The 23,101-nt window shown below is 45.3% G+C and overlaps 1 protein-coding gene across 2 annotated transcripts in view; it reads left to right on the forward strand.

Annotated features, from left to right (window-relative positions):
• Window positions 1–23,101, forward strand: part of RDX (radixin) — a 108,167-nt gene that overhangs the window by 66,313 nt on the left and 18,753 nt on the right. For both annotated transcript variants that reach the window (XM_044285042.1, XM_044285043.1), the window contains exons 7-10: window positions 1,630–1,776; window positions 7,493–7,589; window positions 14,021–14,184; window positions 17,309–17,439. In XM_044285042.1, the coding sequence (XP_044140977.1) occupies window positions 1,630–1,776; window positions 7,493–7,589; window positions 14,021–14,184; window positions 17,309–17,439 (539 nt within the window). The remainder of the gene's footprint in view (window positions 1–1,629; window positions 1,777–7,492; window positions 7,590–14,020; window positions 14,185–17,308; window positions 17,440–23,101) is intronic.

Below are 23,101 nucleotides of genomic sequence, written 5' to 3' on the forward strand. Positions count from 1 at the left end.
CCCTGTAAGAGATCAGGGCTGCCAGGCAGCAGGGGGCAGACCCCCCCCCCCTACCCAGTTTAAATATCGTTGGTGGCACAGTGTGCGCCCCCATCGGGCCCCCCCTTCCTCCCTCTAATGTTAGAAATCGTTGGTGGCACAGTGTGCGCCCACCATCGCCCCCCCCCTCCCTCCCTCTATTGTAATAAATCGTTGGTGGCACAGTGTGCGCCCACCATCGGCCCCCCTCCCTCTATAGCAGTAACAACATTGGTGGCAGTGTGCGGAGGGGGGGGGGCGATGGTGGGCGCACACTGTGCCACCAACGATTTCTAACATTAGAGGGAGGAAGGGGGTCCCGATGGGGGGCGCACACTGTGCCACCAACGATATTTAAACTGGGGAGGGGGGGGGGGGGGGGTCTGCCCCCTGCTGCCTGGCAGCCCTGATCTCTTACAGGGGAATATGATAGCACAATTAACCCCTTCAGGTGCGGCACCTAAAGGGGTTAATTGTACTATCATATCCACCTGTAAGAGATCGGGTGCTGCCAGGCAGCAGGGGGCAGTCTTGTACAAAGTTTGTAGTGTATTCTAACTAGAAGCGTCCCCATCACCATGGGAACGCTTCTGTGTTAGAATATACTGTCGGATATGAGTTTCGGGGGGGGGGGGGGGGAATGGGAGGCCGCACACTGCCACCAATGTTGTTACTGCTATAGAGGGAGGGGGGGGGCCGATGGTGGGCGCACACTGTGCCACCAACGATTTATTACAATAGAGGGAAGGGGGGGGGCGATGGTGGGCGCACACTGTGCCACCAACGATTTATTACAATAGAGGGAGGGAGGGGGGGGCGATGGTGGGCGCACACTGTGCCACCAACGATTTATTACACTAGAGGGAGGAAGGGGGGCCCGATGGGGGGCGCACACTGTGCCACCAACGATATTCAAACTGGGGAGGGGGGGGGGGGTCAGCCCCCTGCTCCCTGGTAGCCCTGATCTCTTACAGGGGAATATGATAGTACAATTAACCCCTTTAGGTGCCGCACCTGAAGGGGTTAATTGTGCTGATCACGGCCCCCTTTAAGAGATCGGGTGCTGCCAGGCAGCAGGGGGCAGTCTTGTACAAAGTTTGTAGTGTATTCTAACTAGAAGCGTCCCCATCACCATGGGAACGCCTCTGTGTTAGAATATACTGTCGGATCTGAGTTTCACGAAGTAGCTCATATCCGACAGTATATTCTAACATAGAGGCGTTCCCATGGTGATGGGGACGCTTCAAGTTAAAATATACCATCGGATTGGAGAAAACTCCAATCCGATGGTATAAAAGAACTCCAGACTTTACATTGAAAGTCAATGGGGACGGATCCGTTTGAAATGGCACCATATTGTGTCAACATCAAACGGATCCGTCCCCATTGACTTGCATTGTAATTCAGGACGGATCCGTTTGGCTCCGCACGGCCAGGCGGACACCAAAACGACTTTTTTTCAATGTCCGTGGATCCTCCAAAAATCAAGGAAGACCCACGGACGAAAAAACGGTCACGGATCACGGACCCACGGACCCCGTTTTTGCGGACCGTGAAAAAAAACTGTCGTGTGCATGAGGCCTAAATGGAATCTAATCTTTGTCTCTGCAGGGAAGACTCTATGATGGAATACCTGAAGATTGCCCAGGATCTGGAGATGTACGGTGTCAATTACTTTGAAATAAAAAATAAAAAAGGAACTGAACTATGGCTTGGTGTGGACGCATTAGGTCTTAATATTTATGAACATGATGACAAGTAAGTGTGGTGTTTTTACTTTGCTTCTGGCATGCAAGTCTTTACATGTGAGGCCTAGGGACACCTTTTGAGTACATGTGCCTATTGAAATAATCTACATGAACAGTATGGGTCCTCCTGACAGGTTTTGGGGGAGATGAGGCTCAGGCAGATGGGGTTCAACAGCCCAATCCTTTTGTTTTAGGGGCAGCTTTCTGCTATCTCTCTTGTTTTCTCAAGGGGACTTAACTTGCATGAGTTTGGAAGGGGGGTTAGGAGAGGGAGCTGTTTGGCCGACATCTAATATGGCCAGCATTGCTGTGTATATTTTATTGCAGAGCCACAGTCATCATTCCTCTGGACTCTGATCTCAACTCTCCTGGGTTCCCTACTGCCTCAGTGTCTGCTCACAATTTGCTATGATGATTTGCATTATGGAAAGAAAAAAATGTAACCTTTTATAGAATCTGATGTTAAACGGTTTTCCAGGATTTTAGATATTGATGACCTATTGTAACCAGAAGTCATCCACATCAGATCAGTAAGGGTCTGACACCTGGCACTCCCACCGATCAGCTGTTTGGGCAGGTGGAGGAAACCTAGAAAGTGCACGGCGCTAGAAGAAAAGGGCTCAGTCGACTGTAGTGTCCAATCCACCATATTGCAGCTCAGCTCCCATTCAAGTAAATAGCAGTATGCTGCTGTGAGAAGCTACACAGTAAACAGAGGCTTCTTTATCTGGCTCCATCCACTGTATAGTTTCTGATGGATGCCTGATTGGCGGAGGTGTCGGATAATTATCTATTCTGAGAATAGGTCATAAATATCTAAACCTTTTAAAAAATGGAAAAAAATTAATCTCCCAGCATGTAGAACTTAGGAACTCGCAGAGAATACGACTTGTTCATATTAAACAGCCTTATGACTGGAAATGTGTTAGCAATTCCTTACAGTTCCCTTTTACAGTTTGTATATCTGCTTCTTAGCGATATGCCACTACTTCATAAGATGCAAGTGTATGTATGTATGTATGTATGTCTCATGATAATTAGTGTGGGATCTTATACATTTGACCTCTAGCAAGTTTCACAGAAACCTGTATTTTCACAGACTTTCTCTGCTGGAATGAAAGTGTCCAAAAGACACATTCACAGATTTTGGCCTTTAACCGCCTCCGGACCGCCTAACGCAGATCTGCGGTCCGGAGGCGGCAGCTCTGCGCAGAGTCACGCATATATGCGTCATCTCGCGAGAGCCGTGATTTCCTGTGAACGCGCGCACACAGGCACTGAAGGTAAGCGAGTGGATCTCCAGCCTGCCAGCGGCGATCGCTCGCTGGCAGGCTGGAGATGTGATTTTTTTTTAACCCCTAACAGGTATATTAGACGCTGTTTTGATAACAGCGTCTAATATACCTGCTACCTGGTCCTCTGGTGGTCCCTTTTGTTTGGATCGACCACCAGAGGACACAGGTAGCTGTGTAAAGTACCACAAAACACTCCGCTAACTTGTGCAAAAAAAAAAAAATTTCTATGAACTCGCCATGCCCCTCATTGAATACCTTGGGGTGTCTTTCCAAAATGGGGTCACATATGGGGTATTTATACTGCCCTGGCTCTTTAGGGGCCCTAAAGCGTGAGAAGAAGTCTGGGATCCAAATGTCTAAAAATGCCCTCCTAAAAGGAATTTGGGTTGCTTTGCGCATCTAGGCTGCAAAAAAGTGTCACACGTGGTATCGCCGTACTCAGGAGAAGTTGGTCAATGTGTTTTGGGGTGTCATTTTACATATACCCATGCTGGGTGAGATAATATCTTGGTCAAATGCCAACTTTGTATAAAAAAATTGGAAAAGTTGTCTTTTGCCAAGATATTTCTCTCACCCAGCATGGGTATATGTAAAATGACACCCCAAAACATATTCCCCAACTTCTCGTGAGTACGGCGATACCAGATGTGTCACACTTTTTTGCAGCCAAGGTGGGCAAAGGGGCACACATTCCAAAGAGCACCTTTAGGATTTCACAGGTCATTTTTTACACATTTTGATTTCAAACTACTTACCACACATTAGGGCCCCTAGAATGCCAGGGCAGTATAACTACCCCACAAGTGACCCCATTTTGGAAAGAAGACACCCCAAGGTATTCCGTGAGGGGCATGGCGAGTTCCTAGAATTTTTTATTTTCTGTCACAAAATAGCGGAAAATTATGATTTAAAAAAAAAAAAAAAAAATTTTCTTACAAAGTCTCATATTCCACTAACTTGTGACAAAAAATAAAAAATTCTAGGAACTCCTCATGCCCCTCACGGAATACCTTGGGGTGTCTTCTTTCCAAAATGGGGTCACTTGTGGCGTAGTTATACTGCCCTGGCAATTTAGGGGCCCTAATGTGTGGTAAGTAGTTTGCAATCAAAATGTGTAAAAAATGGCCTGCGAAATCCGAAAGGTGCACTTTGGAATATGTGCCCCTTTGCCCACCTTGGCTGCAAAAAAGTGTCACACATGTGGTATCGCCGTACTCAGGAGAAGTTGGGGAATGTGTTTTGGGGTGTCATTTTACATAAACCCATGCTGGGTGAGATAAATATCTTGGTCAAATGCCAACTTTGTATAAAAAAATTGGAAAAGTTGTCTTTTGCCAAGATATTTCTCTCACCCAGCATGGGTATATGTAAAAAGACACCCCAAAACACATTCCCCAACTTCTCCTGAGTACGGCGATACCAGATGTGTGACACTTTTTTTTGCAGCCTAGGTGGGCAAATAGACCCACGTTCCAAAGTGCACCTTTCGGATTTCACCGGTCATTTTTTACAGATTTTGATTGCAAACTACTTCTCACACATTTGGGCCCCTAAATTGCCAGGGCAGTATAACTACGCCACAAGTGACCCCATTTTGGAAAGAAGACACCCCAAGGTATTTTGTGATGGGCATAGTGAGTTCATGGAAGTTTTTTTATTTTTTGTCACAAGTTAGTGGAATATGAGACTTTGGCCTCATGCACACGACCGTTGTGTGCATCCGTGGCCGTTGTGCCGTTTTCCGTTTTTTTTCGCGGACCCATTGACTTTCAATGGGTCCGTGGAAAAATCGGAAAATGCACAGTTTTGCAGCCGAGGCCGTGATCCGTGTATCCTGTCCGTCAAAAAAATATGACCTGTCCTACAAGATTGGCATCCGTGTCCGTGATCCATGGCCGTAGGTTGCTTTCATACAGACGGATCCGAAGATCCGTCTGCATAAAAGCTTTTTCTGATCTAAGTTTTCACTTCGTGAAAACTCATTTCCGACAGTATATTCTAACACAGAAGCGTTCCTATGGTGATGGGGACGCTTCTAGTTAGAATACACTGCAAACTTTGTACAAGACTGCCCCCTGCTGCCTGGCAGCACCCGATCTCTTACAGGGGGATATGATAGCACAATTAACCCCTTCAGGTGCGGCACCTAAAGGGGTTAATTGTGCTATCATATCCCCCTGTAAGAGATCAGGGCTGCCAGGCAGCAGGGGGCAGACCCCCCCCCCCCCTCCCCAGTTTGAATATCGTTGGTGGCACAGTGTGCCCCCACCATCGCCCCCCCCTCCCTCCCTCTATTGTATTAAATCGTTGGTGGCACAGTGTGCCAACCACCATCGGCCCCCCTCCCTCCCTCTATTGTATTAAATCGTTGGTGGCACAGTGTGCCAACCACCATCGCCCCCCCCCCCCTCCCTCTATAGCAGTAACATTGGTGGCAGTGTGCGGTCTCCCATTCCCCCCCCCCCCATCAGTGGTGGCAGCGGAGTTCCGATCGGAGTCCCAGTTTAATAGCTGGGGCTCCGATCGGTAACCATGGCAACCAGGAAGCTACTGCAGCCCTGGTTGCCATGGTTACTTAGCAATAGTACAACAGTAGAAGATTCATACTTACCTGCTTGCTGCTGCGATGTCTGTGAACGGCCGGGAGCTCCTCCTACTGGTAAGTGACAGTTCTTTAGCAATGCGCCGCACAGACCTTTCACTTACCAGTAGGAGGAGCTCCCGGCCGGACACAGACATCGCAGCAGCAAGCAGGTAACTATGAGTCTTCTACTGTTGTACTCCGCTGCCACCAATGATGGGGGGGGGGGGGGGGGAGAATGGGAGACCGCACACTGCCACCAATGTTACTGCTATAGAGGGAGGGAGGGGGGCCGATGGTGGTTGGCACACTGTGCCACCAACGATTTATTACAATAGAGGGAGGGAGGGGGGGCCCGATGGGGGGCGCACACTGTGCCACCAACGATATTCAAACTGGGGAGGGGGGGGGGCTGCCCCCTGCTGCCTGGCAGCCCTGATCTCTTACAGGGGAATATGATAGTACAATTAACCCCTTTAGGTGCCGCACCTGAAGGGGTTAATTGTGCTATCATATTCCCCTGTAAGAGATCGGGTGCTGCCAGGCAGCAGGGGGCAGTCTTGTACAAAGTTTGTAGTGTATTCTAACCTGAAGCGTCCCCATCACCATGGGAACGCCTCTGTATTAGAATATACTGTCGGATCTGAGGTTCACGAAGTAGCTCATATCCGACAGTATATTCTAACATAGAGGCGTTCCCATGGTGATGGGGACGCTTCAAGTTAAAATATACCATCGGATTGGAGAAAACTCCAATCCGATGGTATAAAAGAACTCCAGACTTTACATTGAAAGTCAATGGGGACGGATCCGTTTGAAATGGCACCATATTGTGTCAACATCAAACGGATCCGTCCCCATTGACTTGCATTGTAATTCAGGACGGATCCGTTTGGCTCCGCACGGCCAGGCGGACACCAAAACGACTTTTTTTTCATGTCCGTGGATCCTCCAAAAATCAAGGAAGACCCACGGACGAAAAAACGGTCACGGATCACGGACCCCGTTTTTGCGGACCGTGAAAAAAAACGGTCGTGTGCATGAGGCCTTTGTAAGGAAAAAAAAAATCATCATTTTCCGCTAACTTGTGACACAAATAAAAAGTTCTATGAACTCACTATGCCCATCAGCGAATGCCTTAGGGTGTCTACTTTCCGAAATGGGGTCATTTGTGGGGTTTTTCTACTGTCTGGGCATTGTAGAACCTCAGGAAACATGACAGGTGCTCAGAAAGTCAGAGCTGCTTCAAAAAGCGGAAATTCACATTTTTGTACCATAGTTTGTAAACGCTATAACTTTTACCCAAACCATTTTTTTTTTTTTATCAAAGACATGTAGAACAATAAATTTAGCGAAAAATTTATATATGGATGTCGTTTTTTTTGCATAATTTTACAACTGAAAGTGAAAAATGTCATTTATTTTTTTGCAAAAAAATCGTTAAATTTCGATTGATAACAAAAAAGTATAAATGTCAGCAGCAATGAAATACCACCAAATGAAAGCTCTATTAGTGAGAAGAAAAGGAGGTAAAATTCATTTGGGTGGTAAGTTGCATGACCGAGCGATAAACGGTGAAAGTAGTGTAGTGCCGAAGTGTAAAAAGTGGCCTGGTCATTAAGGGGGTTTCAGCTAGCGGGGCTGAAGTGGTTAATTTAACTCCCCTGTTAGTTAGTTTTTTTGTTTGTTTTTTAAATTGAAATACTTGACATGTCAGCTGTTGACATGTTACCCACCTGTTTCTCTGTGTAATTTACTTTGCCTCATGTTCCCTGTTATTTTTCTGGGCAGCCACACAAATGTTATGTCATATTGCAGTAAATATCTCCTTTTCTTTCCTTTTTTCTTAGGTTGACACCGAAAATTGGATTTCCTTGGAGCGAAATCAGAAACATCTCATTTAACGACAAAAAGTTTGTTATAAAACCAATCGACAAAAAGGCTCCGGTAAGAGCCGCTGTTGTGGAACTTTTATCATTGCTAACGCTTTTGTTACACAGCGCGGCGGTGATTAATCTACTAGCGCTGGGTGTTTCAGGACATCTTGTTCCCTTTTCATCCTCTGCTTATTAAGTGTGCTGTGGTGCATTGAATGACTGTCACATAAAAAATGTATGCGAAATTGTATTCTTTAGCCTGTCTAGATATAACATAAGGAAGAGAGATGTTAAATGCAGAATAAGACCTTATTCACACTACCTATTCATTTTAATAGGGCCACAAAAAAAAAATGCAGACAGCACATTGTGTCCGTTCTGTAGCCTGCAAAAAAGATAGAACATGTCCTATTCTTATCTGTTTTGCGGACAAGGACAGGCATTGTTGCAATGGATCCGGGGGAAAAAGGATGCAGCACTGACGTCATCCATATGTTTTGCAGACCGCAAAATACATGCGGTCATGTGAATGTACCCTAATTCAGTGATTCATCTGCTTCATAACCAGAAAAGTCCCAAACTGCATTTTAAAGAAAAAATAAAAAAATTTATAGCCAGAGTTTTATTTTTTTAATAATATTTGACACAACATAAAACCGCTACAGCTGGCGATTGACTGAAGTGGTCGTATATCGGGTCAATTCATAATCGCTGAAATTGGGTGAACAGAGACTGAAGGGGGGGGGGGCTGTTGAAGGGCTGCATGACTTGGTAAGGTGAGTATTACTACTTTTATTATTTTGTAGTATTTAAAGTTGTTTATAGAAAATGTTGTGACTGGAAGGCACCTTTTCAATAAAGGATTTCAAGGCAAACTATAGAGACACTTCATGGTAGTAAAAAAAATGCTTCACATACAATAAAATTGAAGGGCTTATCCAGGTATAATTTATTTCTCTTTCGCCTATGACGGCACCCCTGGAGAGACTGCCTCCACCTCCTCAGGACAGAAAACCAGAATCAGAACTGCCTTTTAAAAGAGGGACCATCCCTCTCCCTCCAGTTCAGTTTCCTTTCCTAAGGGACTGGTAAGAATCGGATCTGCTGTTTAAGAGTTAACATGGAGCTGCGGGGGCCCCCGCTATGTAATGGTGTGAGGAGGGTTACGCTGTGCTGCATAAGCCTCCTTTAGGAGCTGCTGCAGAAGACTGGGTTCCCTTCTCTCTCCTTCCCCTTTCTGTTCTCCTTCCCATGGCCTGGGGGGTTGCCCTTTCTCGACTTCTGCGGCCATGTTCGGCCGCCAGCCCGCTTTCTAGAATCCTTAACTTCCGGGTTGCGTTGTTGGGAGGAAGGGGGGGCGGTGCCGAGGTGTGCGCGCACCGAGGAGAAAAGGCTGGTTTGGCTTTATCAACATGGAGCAGGCTCAGCGCACTGAAACCACCAATAATACACCGGTACCACGGTGGGGAAAGAGGGGTCGTACCCCGGCATGTTTTTTATAGTGTATGCTCATGGCGTCATGTTTTGTGCTTGGGTGTCTAAGGGGTCTTCCAGCAAGACCTCCAGAACAAAAGAAAGGGGATGTGCGGTGTGTAAAAAGAAGCTACATTCTGCCTGGGCAAAACCCCTATGCCAGTATGTGTTAAAGCAAGTTAATGGAGGAGGATTAGGCTCTGTCTCTGATGAGCAGCATTAAACAGATGATCCGTGAAGAAGTCAGAGGTTTGATTAAAAGCCGCCCCAGTACTTCTGCGACTAAAGATTCCCCCTTCAGTGACAGTGATGTACTTTCTGGTTTTGGAAGAAGGAGAATGGTTGTCATCAAATGAGTCCTCTGAGGATGAGTCTGCAGGGAAGCCACTGTTTCATGTTGAGAACACTAGCTCCCTAGTCAAGAGCTACCATGGGGTTGGATGATCAAAAGCCACCGCAGTCAGTCCAGGACTCTGTTTGTTTGAAGGTTTAGGTCCCAGAAGAAAGGTGTTTGAGCATAAAAAGATTCAAGAGGTTATTGCCAGAGTGGCATAAACCTGATAGGATGTTTTTTGTTCCTTCTGTGAAGCGGAAATATCCTTTTGATGAGGAGATATCCACTCCTTGGGATAGTTCCCCCAAAGCTTGATGCTCCGATGGGAAAGATGTCCAGAAAAACAGCACTTCCTTTTGAAGATATGGGTTCGCTTAAGGAACCGATGGACAAAAGAGCAGAGGTTTATTTAAAAAAAGAATTGGGAAGCCTCTGCAGCGACTTTTAAACACGCTATTGCCGCTACTTCAGTTGCTAGGTCCCTAAAAGTGTGGATGGGGGAGTTAGAGGCTCACATTACGCGAGGTACCCCTAGGGAGCAGTTACTTAATTCTTTCCCTACTATAAATAATGCTTTATATTTTTTAGCCAATGCTTCTGCAGACTTTAAGGTTTTCCGCTGGGGCTTCTGCCTTATCTAACTCTGCCCGTACAGCAATTTGGTTAAAGGGCTGGAATGGGGATGCTAGTTCCAAGGCTAAGCTTTGTTCTATTCCTTGTCAAGGTGAATTTTTATTTGGGCCGGTCCTTGACAATTTACTAGAAAAAAAACCTCAGACAAGAAAAAAGGCTTTCCCTCCGTTAGTCAGCCCCCTAGGAGGTCTTTCCGTCCCAGATTTAATAGAGAGCGCTTTAAAGGGAAGAGGAGAGAGAGGCAGTTTACAGGAGCTGCTAGGAAGTCTAAGGGGTTTCATTTTTCCGGGTCTGAAGCCTCAAAAAAGCAGTCCCAATGATGCTGGGCCCCCAGTTGGAGGTAGTCTGTCTCTCTCTTTTCTCATCAGTGGCAGAAGATCTCCATCAACCCTTGGATAAATTCTGTAAAAAGGGATGGCTTAAAAAGTTTCAATGTATTCCAGGAGAGAGATTTGTGATAAGATTACCATTCAGATCACACAAAGCAGTCAGCCATCATCTCAGATGTTTTTTCCCTATTGGAGAAAAAGGTGTTGGGTAAAGGTTTTCCTAGCTCCGCAGGATGTCAATGGCAACCCGCTGGGTGCTTCCAGAATCTCAGAAGCTTCTGTCTCGGGGTCCTATCTTTCACCCAGAGTTGAAGAATCTGCACCTGACTGCCTGGTTGTTGAAAGGGAGATTTTAATGAAGAGGTATCTCTGAGGATGTGGTTAACACTCTGTTGGCCAGTCGTAAGAAGGTCACTTCTGATATCTGAGAGTTTGGAAGTCTTTTTTCTCAGATTCACCAATAGACCTGTAGATGTGTTAGATGTTCCTGACATTCCGCTTGTTTTAGATTTTTTTTAGAGAGATGGAAGAAAAAGCTTAGACCTAGTACTTTAAAAGTTCAGATTTCAGCTTTAAGCGCTTTGAGTTTAGGTTAGCAGAACATCCTTGGGTTAAGGGGTTTGTGACGGCAGTATCCAAGTTGTCCCTGCTCTGTAAAAGTAGGGTTCCTCTTTCTCCCTGGGATTTAAATTTGGTCATCTCAGCTCTCCCTTCTGATCCTTTTGAGCCTATTGATAAGATCTCCCCAAAGATGCTCTCCCTTTAAACTTGCGTTCCTTCTGACCATTACCTCTGCTAGGCGGGTGAGGTTGCTGCACTCTACGTTGACCCTCCCTACTCCTACTTGGTAATCTTGGAGGATCGGGTGGTGATTTCTCCTGATCCTTCTTTTTTTTCCAAAGGTCTCTTACCATTTTCACTGTTCCCAAGAGATAGTGTTATCTTCCTTCTTTGCCTCTCCTAAAAATAAGAAGGAATCGGTATTCCATTGTTTAGATGTTAGGAGGTGTATTATGCAATATCTACAGGTCACTCCTTGGAGGTCCTCACGTCTGCTGCCTTTTGTTTCAGGGAGAAAAGAGAGGATCTGCAGTTTCTTCTCAGACTATCTCCTTAGCTTACTATTCTAGGGGGGTTGTTCCGCCCTCGGGATTTGGGGCTCACCGTACTAGATCGGTCTCCACTTTAGGTAACAAGTATAAACTGCTAAAATTAAACGCCCCATGGCTTACAGCTACTGTAAAAAGGGCAATAAAATACAAATCTGAAGGCTCAGCTGTAGCGTTTGAAGGTTACAAACTGCTTAAAATCTGTAAAAAGGAGATAAAATTGGCAAAAATACAAAACGATCAGCAGGTGGCAAAAGGGAGCAAAACAAACCCCCCAAAATTATTTAAATATATAAATGGTAAAAAAAAAAAGTCTGAGCAGGTAGGGTCCCTAAATAATGGTAAGGGGGGGGGGTTAGTCAGTGAAGATGAGGAAAAGGCAGAGTTACTAAATTAGTTTTTTAGCTCTGTATATACAAATAAAGAGAGAGGTGCTGGGGCTGTTAGTACATCCAGTAATATACTCAGTTGGCTAACTGTAGATATGGTTCAAGAGAAGTTAAATAGGATAAATGTGAACAAGGCTGGATTACACCAAAGAGTGCTTAAACAGCTCAGTTCAGTCATTGCTGTGCCCCTGTTTATCATTTTTAAAGATTCTCTAGGTACAGTGCCAAGTGATTGGTGCAAGGCAAACCTGGTGCCCATATTCAGAAAAGGATCAAGGTCCTCCACAGGCAATTATAGACCAGTTAGTTCAACTTCTGTTGTGGTAAAAATGTTTGAAGGACTCTTAAGGGACTATATACAGGAGTATGTTACTGTAAATAATATAAGTGATAACCAGCATGGGTTTACCAAGGACAGAAGTTGTCAGACTAACCTGATTTTGTTTTTATGAGGAGGTGAGTAGAAGCCTGGACAGACGGGTGGCTGTGGATGTAGTGTTTCTGGATTTTGCAAAGGCGTTTGATACTGTCCCTCATAGACGTTTAATAAGTAAAGTAAGGTCTATTGGCCTAGAAAGTATAGTTTGTAATTGGATTGAAAACTAGCTGAAGGACCGTGTCTAGAGAGTTGTGGTCAATGATTCCTATTCAGAATGGTCCCAGGTTATAAGTGGCGTACCCCAAGGTTCAGTGTTGGGTCCTCTTTTTAATTTATTAATGATATTGAGGATGGGATTAATAGCACCATATCTATTTTTGCAGATGACACTAAGCTATGTAGTACTGTACAGTCTATGGAAGATGTCCATAAACTACAAGCTGACTTTAAACACTGATTGGGCATCAACTTGGCAAATGAGGTTCAATGTGGATAAATGTAAAGTTATGCATCTTGGTAGTAATAATCTCTGTGCTTCATATGTCCTAGGTGATGTAACGCTGGGGGAGTCCTTATAGATCATAGAGTGAATAACAGCATACAATGTCAATCAGCTGCTTCTAAGGCCACCAGGATATTGTCATGCATTAAACAAGGCATGGACTCGCGGGGCAGGGATGTAATATTACCACTTTACAAAGCGTTTGTGCGGCCTCATCTGGAATATGCAGTTCAGTTCTGGGCACCAGTCCATAGAAGGGACGCTCTGCAGCTGAAAAAAGTACAGAGGAGAGCGACTAAACTGATAAGGGGCATGGAGGGTCTTAGTTATGAGGAAAGATTAAAAGAATAGAATTTTAGTCTTAAGAGACATCTATGGGGGGACATTATTAACCTATACAAATATATAAATGGACCACACAAAAATACGCAGAAAAAATGTTCCATGTAAAATGCCCTCAAAAGACAAGGGGGCACTGCCTCCGACTGGAGAAGAAAAAGTTCAGTCTCCGGAAGCGTCAAAACTTCTTTACTGTAAGAACTGTGAATCTGTGGAATAGACTTCCTCAGGACGTGGTCACAGCAGGAACAGTGGACAGATTTAAAAAGGGTTTAGATGAATTCTTAAAAGTAAATGACATTAATGCTTATGAAAACGTTTAGAAATCTGAGTCTCAATTCCTTCTGGGATTCACGTCCCCACCCATCCCTTGGCTGAACTTGACGGACTTATGTATGTATTATTATAATTTTTTTTTCAACCGTATTAACTATGTAACTATGAGAACAGATCCCCGAAAGTGGTGAATGGTGCACTCCGCATGCGCAGCCACCCTCCATTCATTTTCCATGGGGCCGCCGAAAATAGCTGAATGCTGGCTTGGTTATTTCCGTCGAGCCAATAGAAGTGAGTGGTAGCAGTGGCTGGCCATGCGTGTTGCGCTGCCATTCACTTCTGCGGGGAGCACGCTTGGTGGTGGCTGAACCAGAGTCCTCCAGCCACGACCTTGCAGGGCTCTGTTCTTGATATAGGTGCGGTGGGACCCGCACCTATAAGACAATGGGTACATAACCTTGCGATATGCCTTCATTGTCTGTGATGAGACAACCCCTTTAAGCTGTTTATTTTCTGCGATCGGATGAGTGCAGGTACATTCAGCTTAGAATAACCATCGGCGCACCATTGGGTGCACTTTCTATCCATTTTTGCAATGGGAGGAGATTCCTAAATAGGGGACCTTCCTCTATTAATAGGATATTTGAAAATGAGTTGCCAGATGCTTCTTGCAAATGATTGCTCCTTTGTATATGGTCAAAGTGACAGTAACTTATTGCTCTGAATATTTTGTTGCAGGATTTTGTATTTTATGCTCCCCGATTAAGAATAAATAAACGGATCTTGGCCTTGTGTATGGGCAACCACGAGCTCTATATGAGGCGAAGGAAGCCAGACACAATTGAAGTTCAGCAAATGAAGGCTCAGGCCAGAGAAGAGAAGCATCAGAAGCAGCTGGAGAGGTACGATTGGGTTTGTGCTTTCTAATATGAAAAGTAACAGAACAGTATAAAATATAACTTCACTTTTTTGCTACTTTGGAAAAAATAAACAAACCTTCATTATTTGTAACATGAGAATCCCTCTTGTTAGGGGCCGTTCACATCATGTTTCCACTCTCCATTGAGCTATCCAGCAGGACTAATAATTTTTATAACCAGAAACGTAATTCAGATGTACCTCTCAGCAGATCTGTTCACTTTAATGAGAAAAAAATGGATTCCAAGAGTAATCTTTGGAGTTTGACCTGTTTTTGATCTGTGTGTTTTTTGTTTTGCAGGATACAATAGTGTGTGTACACTATTGCATAAAAAAAAAAACTGAAAACACAATAGATCTGCTGATGGATACATTCAGATATTCAAGCGTATCCACTGTGCTCCACCCCAATCCCAGCAGAAGGCTCAGCAAAGTACTAAGACGCTATGATGTGAATGGCCCCTTGGCACCTGTTATACCCTGCCATCCAGCCACTACAGGCAGTCATTGACCTTAGTTATTCCAGTATGTACGCGTGTAACTGCTAAGGGCTGTAATAAGCTTCAGTAGCCTTCATTGAATGTACCTTTGGGATCTGTGCACCCCATCCATCTCCCGAACCCCTGACCTGCCTGGTTAGGTGGCAGAGAGTGAATGGAGCGGTGGCCGTGGCTCTCACCATTCACTTCCATGGAAGCCGTGGCTCGGCTGAATCAGTGACTGTTACCAGTGAATAGAGAGATATCCGCACATGCATGACCACCACTCCGTTCCTTCTCATCTCAGATGTGGCGCCAAGAGACTCTTCACCAGACAGAATTGAGATTGGGGGACCCCATTTTGGAGAGAAGTTATAACCCAGAGATGGGACATGTATCTCTCTGTGTCCTTTGACTCCCTGAATATTTTAACCCTTTTAGTTCCAGTAAACTCTTAAATATTTAAATCTTAACATTAATGTGTTGCACGTTCAGATTATTCCCCCCCCCCCCCCCCAGTGCAATGAATAGAAGGGATAGATCTGCCGCTGTTCTTTTTATTACCTGACCAGTTATCACTCGTACAGTCTTTACCATCCTTTGCATTAGAACGCCCTGTCTTGACTGTCCTAGTCACTCTCATCCTGGTCCTGTGCAGCTGAAATACGAGGGGAGGAGGGGGGGGGGGGGGCGCACACGGCACGTGTGAGATGACAGGATTTATTGAATTAGGGCAGGGGTGGAGACACAGGTCAAGCTTGCAGTCCATATACCGAAGACCTCGAAGTCCTTTCTCTTCTAAAGGATGAAGACTGGTATAAAATGGCTTTCATTTGTCCTAGCTTGTTCTGCCGATGCTTTGTCTGCCAGCCGCAGCTGAATGTAGCTGTACGACTACTTTTTAGCACCATGTAGATAGCTACCATGTCAGTTGATGAGAAGATTAGACTAGATTATGTTATACAGATTTACATTGACTGCTTTTAGTAATCTGCCAGGTTATGTGCTGGACTTCTGTGTAGTGCGGGCAGGCAGGCTTTATCCTGCACGTAGTATTCACCATCCTGCGTACAGCTGCTTTCATTATTGCTTGTGTATTGTGAGGTAGTTAGATCAGTGTTCTGCAGCTTGTGGCATGCTGGAAGATGTAGTGTCAAAACAGGTGCCACAGGTTGCAGACCTTTGGTGTAGAGGTATATTGACTGTGAAATGATTTTCTAGCAAAGACTAACTGAATGTAACTGAAGGTATTTCTATCGTTGTGTGCTGGTCATACATAAATTGTTGTGGAGTACGTTAATCTCTGGCATACTGCATAAGCTCATATGTGAGGAACGTCCTATATATGATGCCACTTACAGCATATACTTGTTTCAGACACTTTGCAGTTTGTGTAAATTTAGTAGAATGGTTGGTGCTTGTGTCACACAGTAACCAAAAAGTCCATAGGCTTATGCACACAATCCAATGACTGCTCCATACACCCTCCAGGTTATATGGGACTGTAATACTGCATCCATACAAGTCTATTGTGTGGCTGAGTGTTCTGATCCATTGGAAGGTATTCTGCAGCTGTATCGCCGGTGAGAGAACCAGCACCCATTGTGGGCAGACACCAATAGATATTGCCTACAATAATACATATAGCCCCAATGGAAAATTATTTATCTGTTTATCTGGTGCATATTGGGGTCATTTATTATAGACTGGCTTTTTACGCCGGTCTTTCATGGCTGCTGCTGGAGGAAGCGCCTATTTAATGATGTGCAGCTCTAGTCCTAAATTGGGTGCATATCTGGCAGTCCGTGCGTCTGGAGTGAAAACTATTCAAGCCCCTGACTGTAGTAGTTTTCACTTTTATTTTACGCCTGTAAATTTGCCACTGATGGCCTGGCACCAGCCATTCCCAAGTGTCGAAGGGTGCGAAAATGCCTGCGTGTCTAAATTTTGTTTCATGGATGTTTAAAACATCGCAATACTGGGTCATGCAAATTATTTTTTTTTTTACACAAAAAACTGGCATAGGATTTATAATTGAGCCCAATAGTGTATTTGATTAACTGGCTTAGCATGGCACCAGCTGGTTCCTAGTGGTCACACATGTTCAGTCACTCTCTCCATAGCCAGGTCTCTCCAGGCAATAGAAGTAGCATCCAGCCCTGCTTGTTAGGAAAAGAGCAGAGCCCCTGCAAGACTGCTTCTGCAGGGGAAGTATGAAGGGACTATAGTGTCAGCTGCCAGAAGGGGAAGGAGACAGAGATTGATTCTCTCCAGAGTTTAACAGCAGCACAAAGTAGGGGACACATGTAAACAAAAAATTCTGGAATGTATTTTTTATTCTAGAAACTGTAAGTTACTTTAAAACTCCCATCACTAGCCTTCCAGTACTTTTCATATGAAAATGACTGACTCAAGGGATAACCGCTTTAAATGCTGCAATGTGTAGAAGAGTGCATGATGAGCTTTTTATTGTGCAAACCCAGTGCACAAAGTAATTATTGTATATTTGAGTGTTTCTCTTAGCACCTACATGAGGAGCTGTCCTCGGACGTGACTGCTCAGCAAATTCTCCTGTGCATCATTAATGTTGGTTCTTACCATTATTCACAACATGTTTCTTCTCGTCTAGAGCTCAGCTAGAAAATGAAAAGAAGAAAAGGGAGATAGCAGAGAAAGAAAAAGAAAGAATAGAACGGGAAAAGGACGAACTGATCGAACGCCTACGGCAAATTGAGGAACAGACACTAAAGGCACAGAAAGGTATAAAAGAAATAAAATGCACTGTGTATCAGTCATGTTTTGCGGACAAAAGCAGGCACTTCTGTTAGGCTACTGTCACACTTGTGTTTTTGCTGGATCCGGCAGGCTTCAGCAAATGCACTTCAGTTACTGATAATACAACTATCTGCATCTGTTATGAACGGATCCAGTTGTAGTATCTTTAACATTGCCAATACAGATCAGTCATGAACTCCATTAAAAGTGAATCGGGGACGGATCAGTTTTCTATTGTCAGAGAAAACGGATCTGTCCCCATTGACTTGCATTTGTGGGTCATGACTGATCCGTCTTGCTCCGCAAACTGCAGCATGCTGCGGTTTGCTTTCCGGTATGAGAACAGAACAGAATGCATTTTGGAGCACTCCTTTCTGTTCAGTTACGTTTTGTCCCGATTGACAATGAATGGGGACAAATCGGAAGCGTTTTTTTTTTTTTTTCTTTTCTTTTCGGTATGGAGACCCTATGACTGATCTCAGTACTGGAAAATATTAATGCTAGTGTGAAAGTAGCCTTAGAAAAATGCAGCCTGCGCAGGCCAGTATCTATATTTTGTGGACCGTGGAATGCATACTGTCGTGAGCATGTGGCCTTTTGGCTAATTGCCTCACATTAGAATGCCAGTCTGTAATGACATTTGTGTGCTTCATGTTCACTAGTATATAATAAAAGAACAATACTACTGAAGGGGATGATGAATCCTATGGCGATAGATCGTTGAAGCATTACTATTCCATCTACTTCACCAAAGGAATATATTCACAGCACATCAAGTACTTAACAATAAACTTTTATTATTATTCTCAATAACCTGTATACATGACTGCTGCTGCTATTTTATTATAATGTTATTAAGAATAATAATAAAGGATTCATTGTTAAGTACTTGTTTGGCTGTCTATATATTCCTTTGATGTGGTAGATTTACTCTAATATACACAGCATTGACCCAGATGGTAGTAATTTCTGTATATTGGTGTGCTTATTTCAGCCACTTCTGATTACTGCAGTTGAGGATCGTACGCTGGCTGCTTTTCCACCTGTCGGCTGCTCTGCCTGTAGATCAGTAATGGAGTTACTTTCCACTCTGTGGTTTACTGTAGACACGATCAGTAAATAGCATTAGGTAAATAAACAAAGAGGAAAGTATTCACCTACAGAATCATAGTCTAAATGACAGTCCTTAGAAAAAGGGTATCGAACTGCTCCGGCAGTCATGACTCAAATCTAAGGGTCCATTCACACGTCTGTAGTGTCTTGGTGATCTGCAATACACCCGGCCGGCACCCCCATAGAACGGCCTTTTCTTGTCCACAATTGCAGACAAGAATAGGACATGTTATTTTATTTTTTTCCTCAGCTGTGGACTGGAAGATCAGGTCTGCGCTCCGGAAATGCGGATGCGGACAGCACACTGTGTGCTGTCCACATCCATTCCTGCCCCATAGAGAATGAATGGGTCTGCACCCGTTCCACAATTAGCAGAACGGATGCGGACCCATTCTACGGACGTGTGAATAGATCCTAAATGTCACCACCACTACTTAAAAGCTACAAAAAAATCTAATACTAATAAGAAAAGGTAACACTTCCCATGAGATCCCCCTTTAACCACCTTCTTCCCCTTATTGAAAGGTAAAAAAAAGTCTTCTGTTTGACATTCATTTTGTTTCTACTCTTAGTGCATATGAATTGGCGAAAGGGGGTGAGACTGAGATTGTTAGGTTTAGCAGAAAAAATAACTAAAGACCCCCATACAGTTTGTCTTGTAAATATTGTTGGCGCACAACCCCGGTGACATAATTGCATTTTGAACCTCTTGGTGGCATTACATCTCTCCGTTACAAAGGCAAGATGAAACCCATCCCCCCCCCAGGAAACAGCAGGGCGTTCCGGTGCTTTGCTCTTTTAGTAGCTCTCATTGCCGTGCATGAGAACTACTGAAACAGCATAGCACAACATCTTTCCTTAGTATAGGCGAGATGAGACAACCCCTTTAAAGAGGACCTTTCACTACTCTACAAACTAAAAACTAACTAACTATACCTGTGGGCAGAGCGGCGCCCAGGGGTCCCCCTGCACTTACTAGTATGCCTGGGCGCCGCTCCGTTTGCCCGGTATAGGCTCCGGTGTCTGCGCTCCCTCTGACTGATTTCTTGTATGAGGCGTGTCCCTTGCTGCACTGCTGGCCAATCGCAGCGCACAGCTCATAGCCTGGCTATGAGCTGTGCGCTGCGATTGGCCAGCAGTGCAGCAAGGGACACGCCTCCTACAAGAAATCAGTCAGAGGGAGCGCAGACACCGGAGCCTATACCGGGCAAACGGACCGGCGCCCAGGCATACTAGTAAGTGCAGGGGGACCCCTGGGCGCTGCTCTGCCCACAGGTATAGTTAGTTTTTAGTTTGTAGAGTAGTGAAAGGTCCTCTTTAAGGACCAGTAACATACACCCCCCCCCCCCATGTTCCAGTGGGCATACATTTTACATTTTGTTTTATACAAATGTTTCTTGATTGTTCGGTAGTTTTTTTAGGAACCATTTTGGGATACATATAGTATATTAAAGAACCTTTTATTTATTTGTTTTTAGGAAAGGTAAAAAAAAAAACAGCAGTTTTATGGAATTTTTTTTACAGTGCTCCCTTATGGTATAAGTAACAACATAACTTTATTCTGTGGGTCAGTACAATGATATACCAACCCAACTGCCCCCCTCATCCAGCTTAAAGACAGGAGGGCTGCTTTGGCTGCACATATCTGGGGAATGGTAGCAGCTAGTGATATGGACTTGTTTGAAAGATATCCCTGTTAGAAATCTGCTGAAGTAGTGGAGATAATTCTGGGATTCTGGCTGCTTCTGATTCAGTGATTACGCACGGGCCATTTGTCTAGCTGCTACCAATCCAAAGATATGAGCAGCTAAAGCAGCCACCCCCTAACCCTGCTGCCCAAGCTCTGCGCAGGCTGAACCATTGAGTCCTTTTCGCAAAGGCCAAACAGAGCTTGCGCAAAACTGTTAAAGGGTATTTCAGTAATTTGAAGTTAGCCCCTATTCTATCGATGGGGGCGAACTGTTAAATCGTGGGGGTCCTAATGCTGGGAACACCACGATCACGTGAATGGGGGGGCCTTGTCTGCCTCAGGGCTTTTTGAAATGAATGAAGCTGTAGGTCAAGCATGTGCACTGCTGCTCCATTCATCTGTGAGACTGCTGGAGATAACGGAGCACAGCGCTCGGATAAAGTCTGTAGCAGGTATCTGTAACGGATCTAATCTCCACTCAGATTTTTTTTTGTGCTGCATGTGGAGTTTTGTAACCCCCAGCCACAAACAGGGGCAGACTGGCCATAGACCCTACAGGGAAATTTCCAGGTGGGCCAATGCCTATGGCGCTGTCTGAGCCCTCCTCACAGCCGCTAGCTAGGTACACAATGATCTGGTGCTCTAAGAATTAACCCCTTAACCACCTCCGGACCGCCTAACGCAGATGTGCGGTCCGGAGGTGGCAGCGCTGCGCAGAGTCACGCATATACGCGTTATCTCGCGAGACGCGAGATGACGCGAATATGCGCCCGCGCATGCGCAGTTCGCGCCGGCATTTCGTTCAGGACTATTTCGTCAGCAACCTGCCAGCCGTGATCATTGGCTGGCAGGTTGCTGATTTTTTAAAAATCCAATCAGAGAGCCGAATAACAGATCATATTTGTAAATATGATCTGTTATATGGCTGCCTGCTCCTCTGCTGGTTCTTTTCGTCGGTTGGATCCAGCAGAGGAGCAGGCTTCACAGTGAGTACACCAACACTACACACTTAGCCCCAGATCACCCCCCTGAACCCCAATTAACCCTTTGATCACCCCTTTGATCGCCCCTGTCAATCACAAGTGAAAAGAAAAAAGTGATCAGTGCAAACTGTCACTTTTTTTTTTCACTGGTATTGACCGTTAGGTTTCAGTATAGTTTAGGCCCCTTGGTTAGGTAGTTTAGGGATCGGTTAGCGCCCAGCCCACCGCACCACAGTCCGTTATTCGCTGATTAGCGTATCGCTAATCAGCATTTGTACTTTTATAGTATCTGGAAGTGATCAAAACTGATCACGGTCAGATCTATAATTGTATTAGTGTCACTTTAGTTCTCCCTCCACCCAAAACGCAGTGTTTGCCCGATCAGGCCTGATCGCTCGCCCACACGTGCGTTCGCCCACACCCGCCCCACCGCAGTGACAAAAAAAAAAAATTTTTTTTGATCGCTGCACATTCGATTTACACGCACTGCGGCGATAAAAAAATCAGTTTTGATATTTATCAACCGCAGCGGCCTCCGGTACTTCGCTAGCCTCCCCTTTTGTAAGACAGGCTTGCTTTTTTTTCTTGGGTAGTCTCAGGGAATACCCCTAAATTTAGTTGCCCACATGTCTAACAGGGGGTATTCCTCTGAAGAGGCCTACAGGCTTCTGACCCAGTCGGATGAGGAGTGGGAACCCTCATCTGATGAATCCAGCGGGTCAGAATACGAACCTGTAGAAAGCAGTGGCTCTCTGACCCAAAGTTCGGACGAGGAGGCTGAGGTCCCTGATACCACCAGGCGTACCCGGCCCCGTGTCGCTAGACCACAGGTTGCGCAGGATCCGCTTCAAGAGCAGCAGAGTGGGGCTGGTGCTGTCGGATTACGTGGTGAGGCATACACCAGCAGCCCAGCCCTTCCTGGACCGAGTACCAGCACTGCCGTACAACCTGGTGAAGTAGCGAGCACCAGAAGGGCAGTTGAAGCTGGTACGGTGGCATGTGCAGTAGTGACCCCGTCGCAGCCACCGCAAAGACGTGCCTGTAGAGCCCCTAGAATCCCAGAGGTGCTGGCAAACCCTGATTGGCAGTCCCCAACTTCAGCCGCACCTGTAGTTTTCCCTTTCACCGCCCAGTCTGGAGTTCGGGTTGAGACGGCTCAGATCGGTTCGGCCCTGGGATTTTTTGAGCTGTTCTTGACTGCGGAGCTTTTAGACTTAGTTGTGGCAGAAACAAATCGGTATGCCACACAATTTATAACCGCTAACCCGGGAAGCTATTATGCCCAGCCTTTCCGGTGGAAACCAGTCCAAGTTTCCGAAATTAAAACTTTTCTGGGCCTCCTCCTCAACATGGGCCTGACAAAAAAGCATGAATTGCGGTCATATTTGTCCACGAACCCGATTCATCACATGCCCATGTTCTCTGCTGCTATGTCCAGGACACGATTTGAGGTCATCCTGCGTTTCCTGCACTTTAGTGACAACACCGCCTCCCGTCCCAGGGGCCACCCTGCTTTTGACCGGCTCCACAAAATTCGGCCCCTCATAGACCATTTCAACCTGAAATTTGCAGATATTTATACCCCAGAGCAAAACATCTGCATAGACGAGTCCCTGATACATTTTACCGGGCGCCTTGGCTTCAAACAATACATCCCAAGCAAGCACGCCCGGTATGGGGTCAAATTGTATAAGCTCTGTGAAAGGGCCACAGGCTATACCCACAAATTTCGTGTCTATGAGGGAAAAGATCAGACCCTGGAGCCGGTCGGTTGCCCTGACTACCTGGGGAGCAGTGGGAAGACAGTTTGGGACTTGGTGTCACCCTTATTCGGCAAGGGGTACCATCTTTATGTGGACAA

Source organism: Bufo gargarizans, chromosome 3 (genome assembly GCF_014858855.1).
Source record: "Bufo gargarizans isolate SCDJY-AF-19 chromosome 3, ASM1485885v1, whole genome shotgun sequence".
Taxonomy (NCBI): Eukaryota; Metazoa; Chordata; class Amphibia; order Anura; family Bufonidae; genus Bufo; species Bufo gargarizans.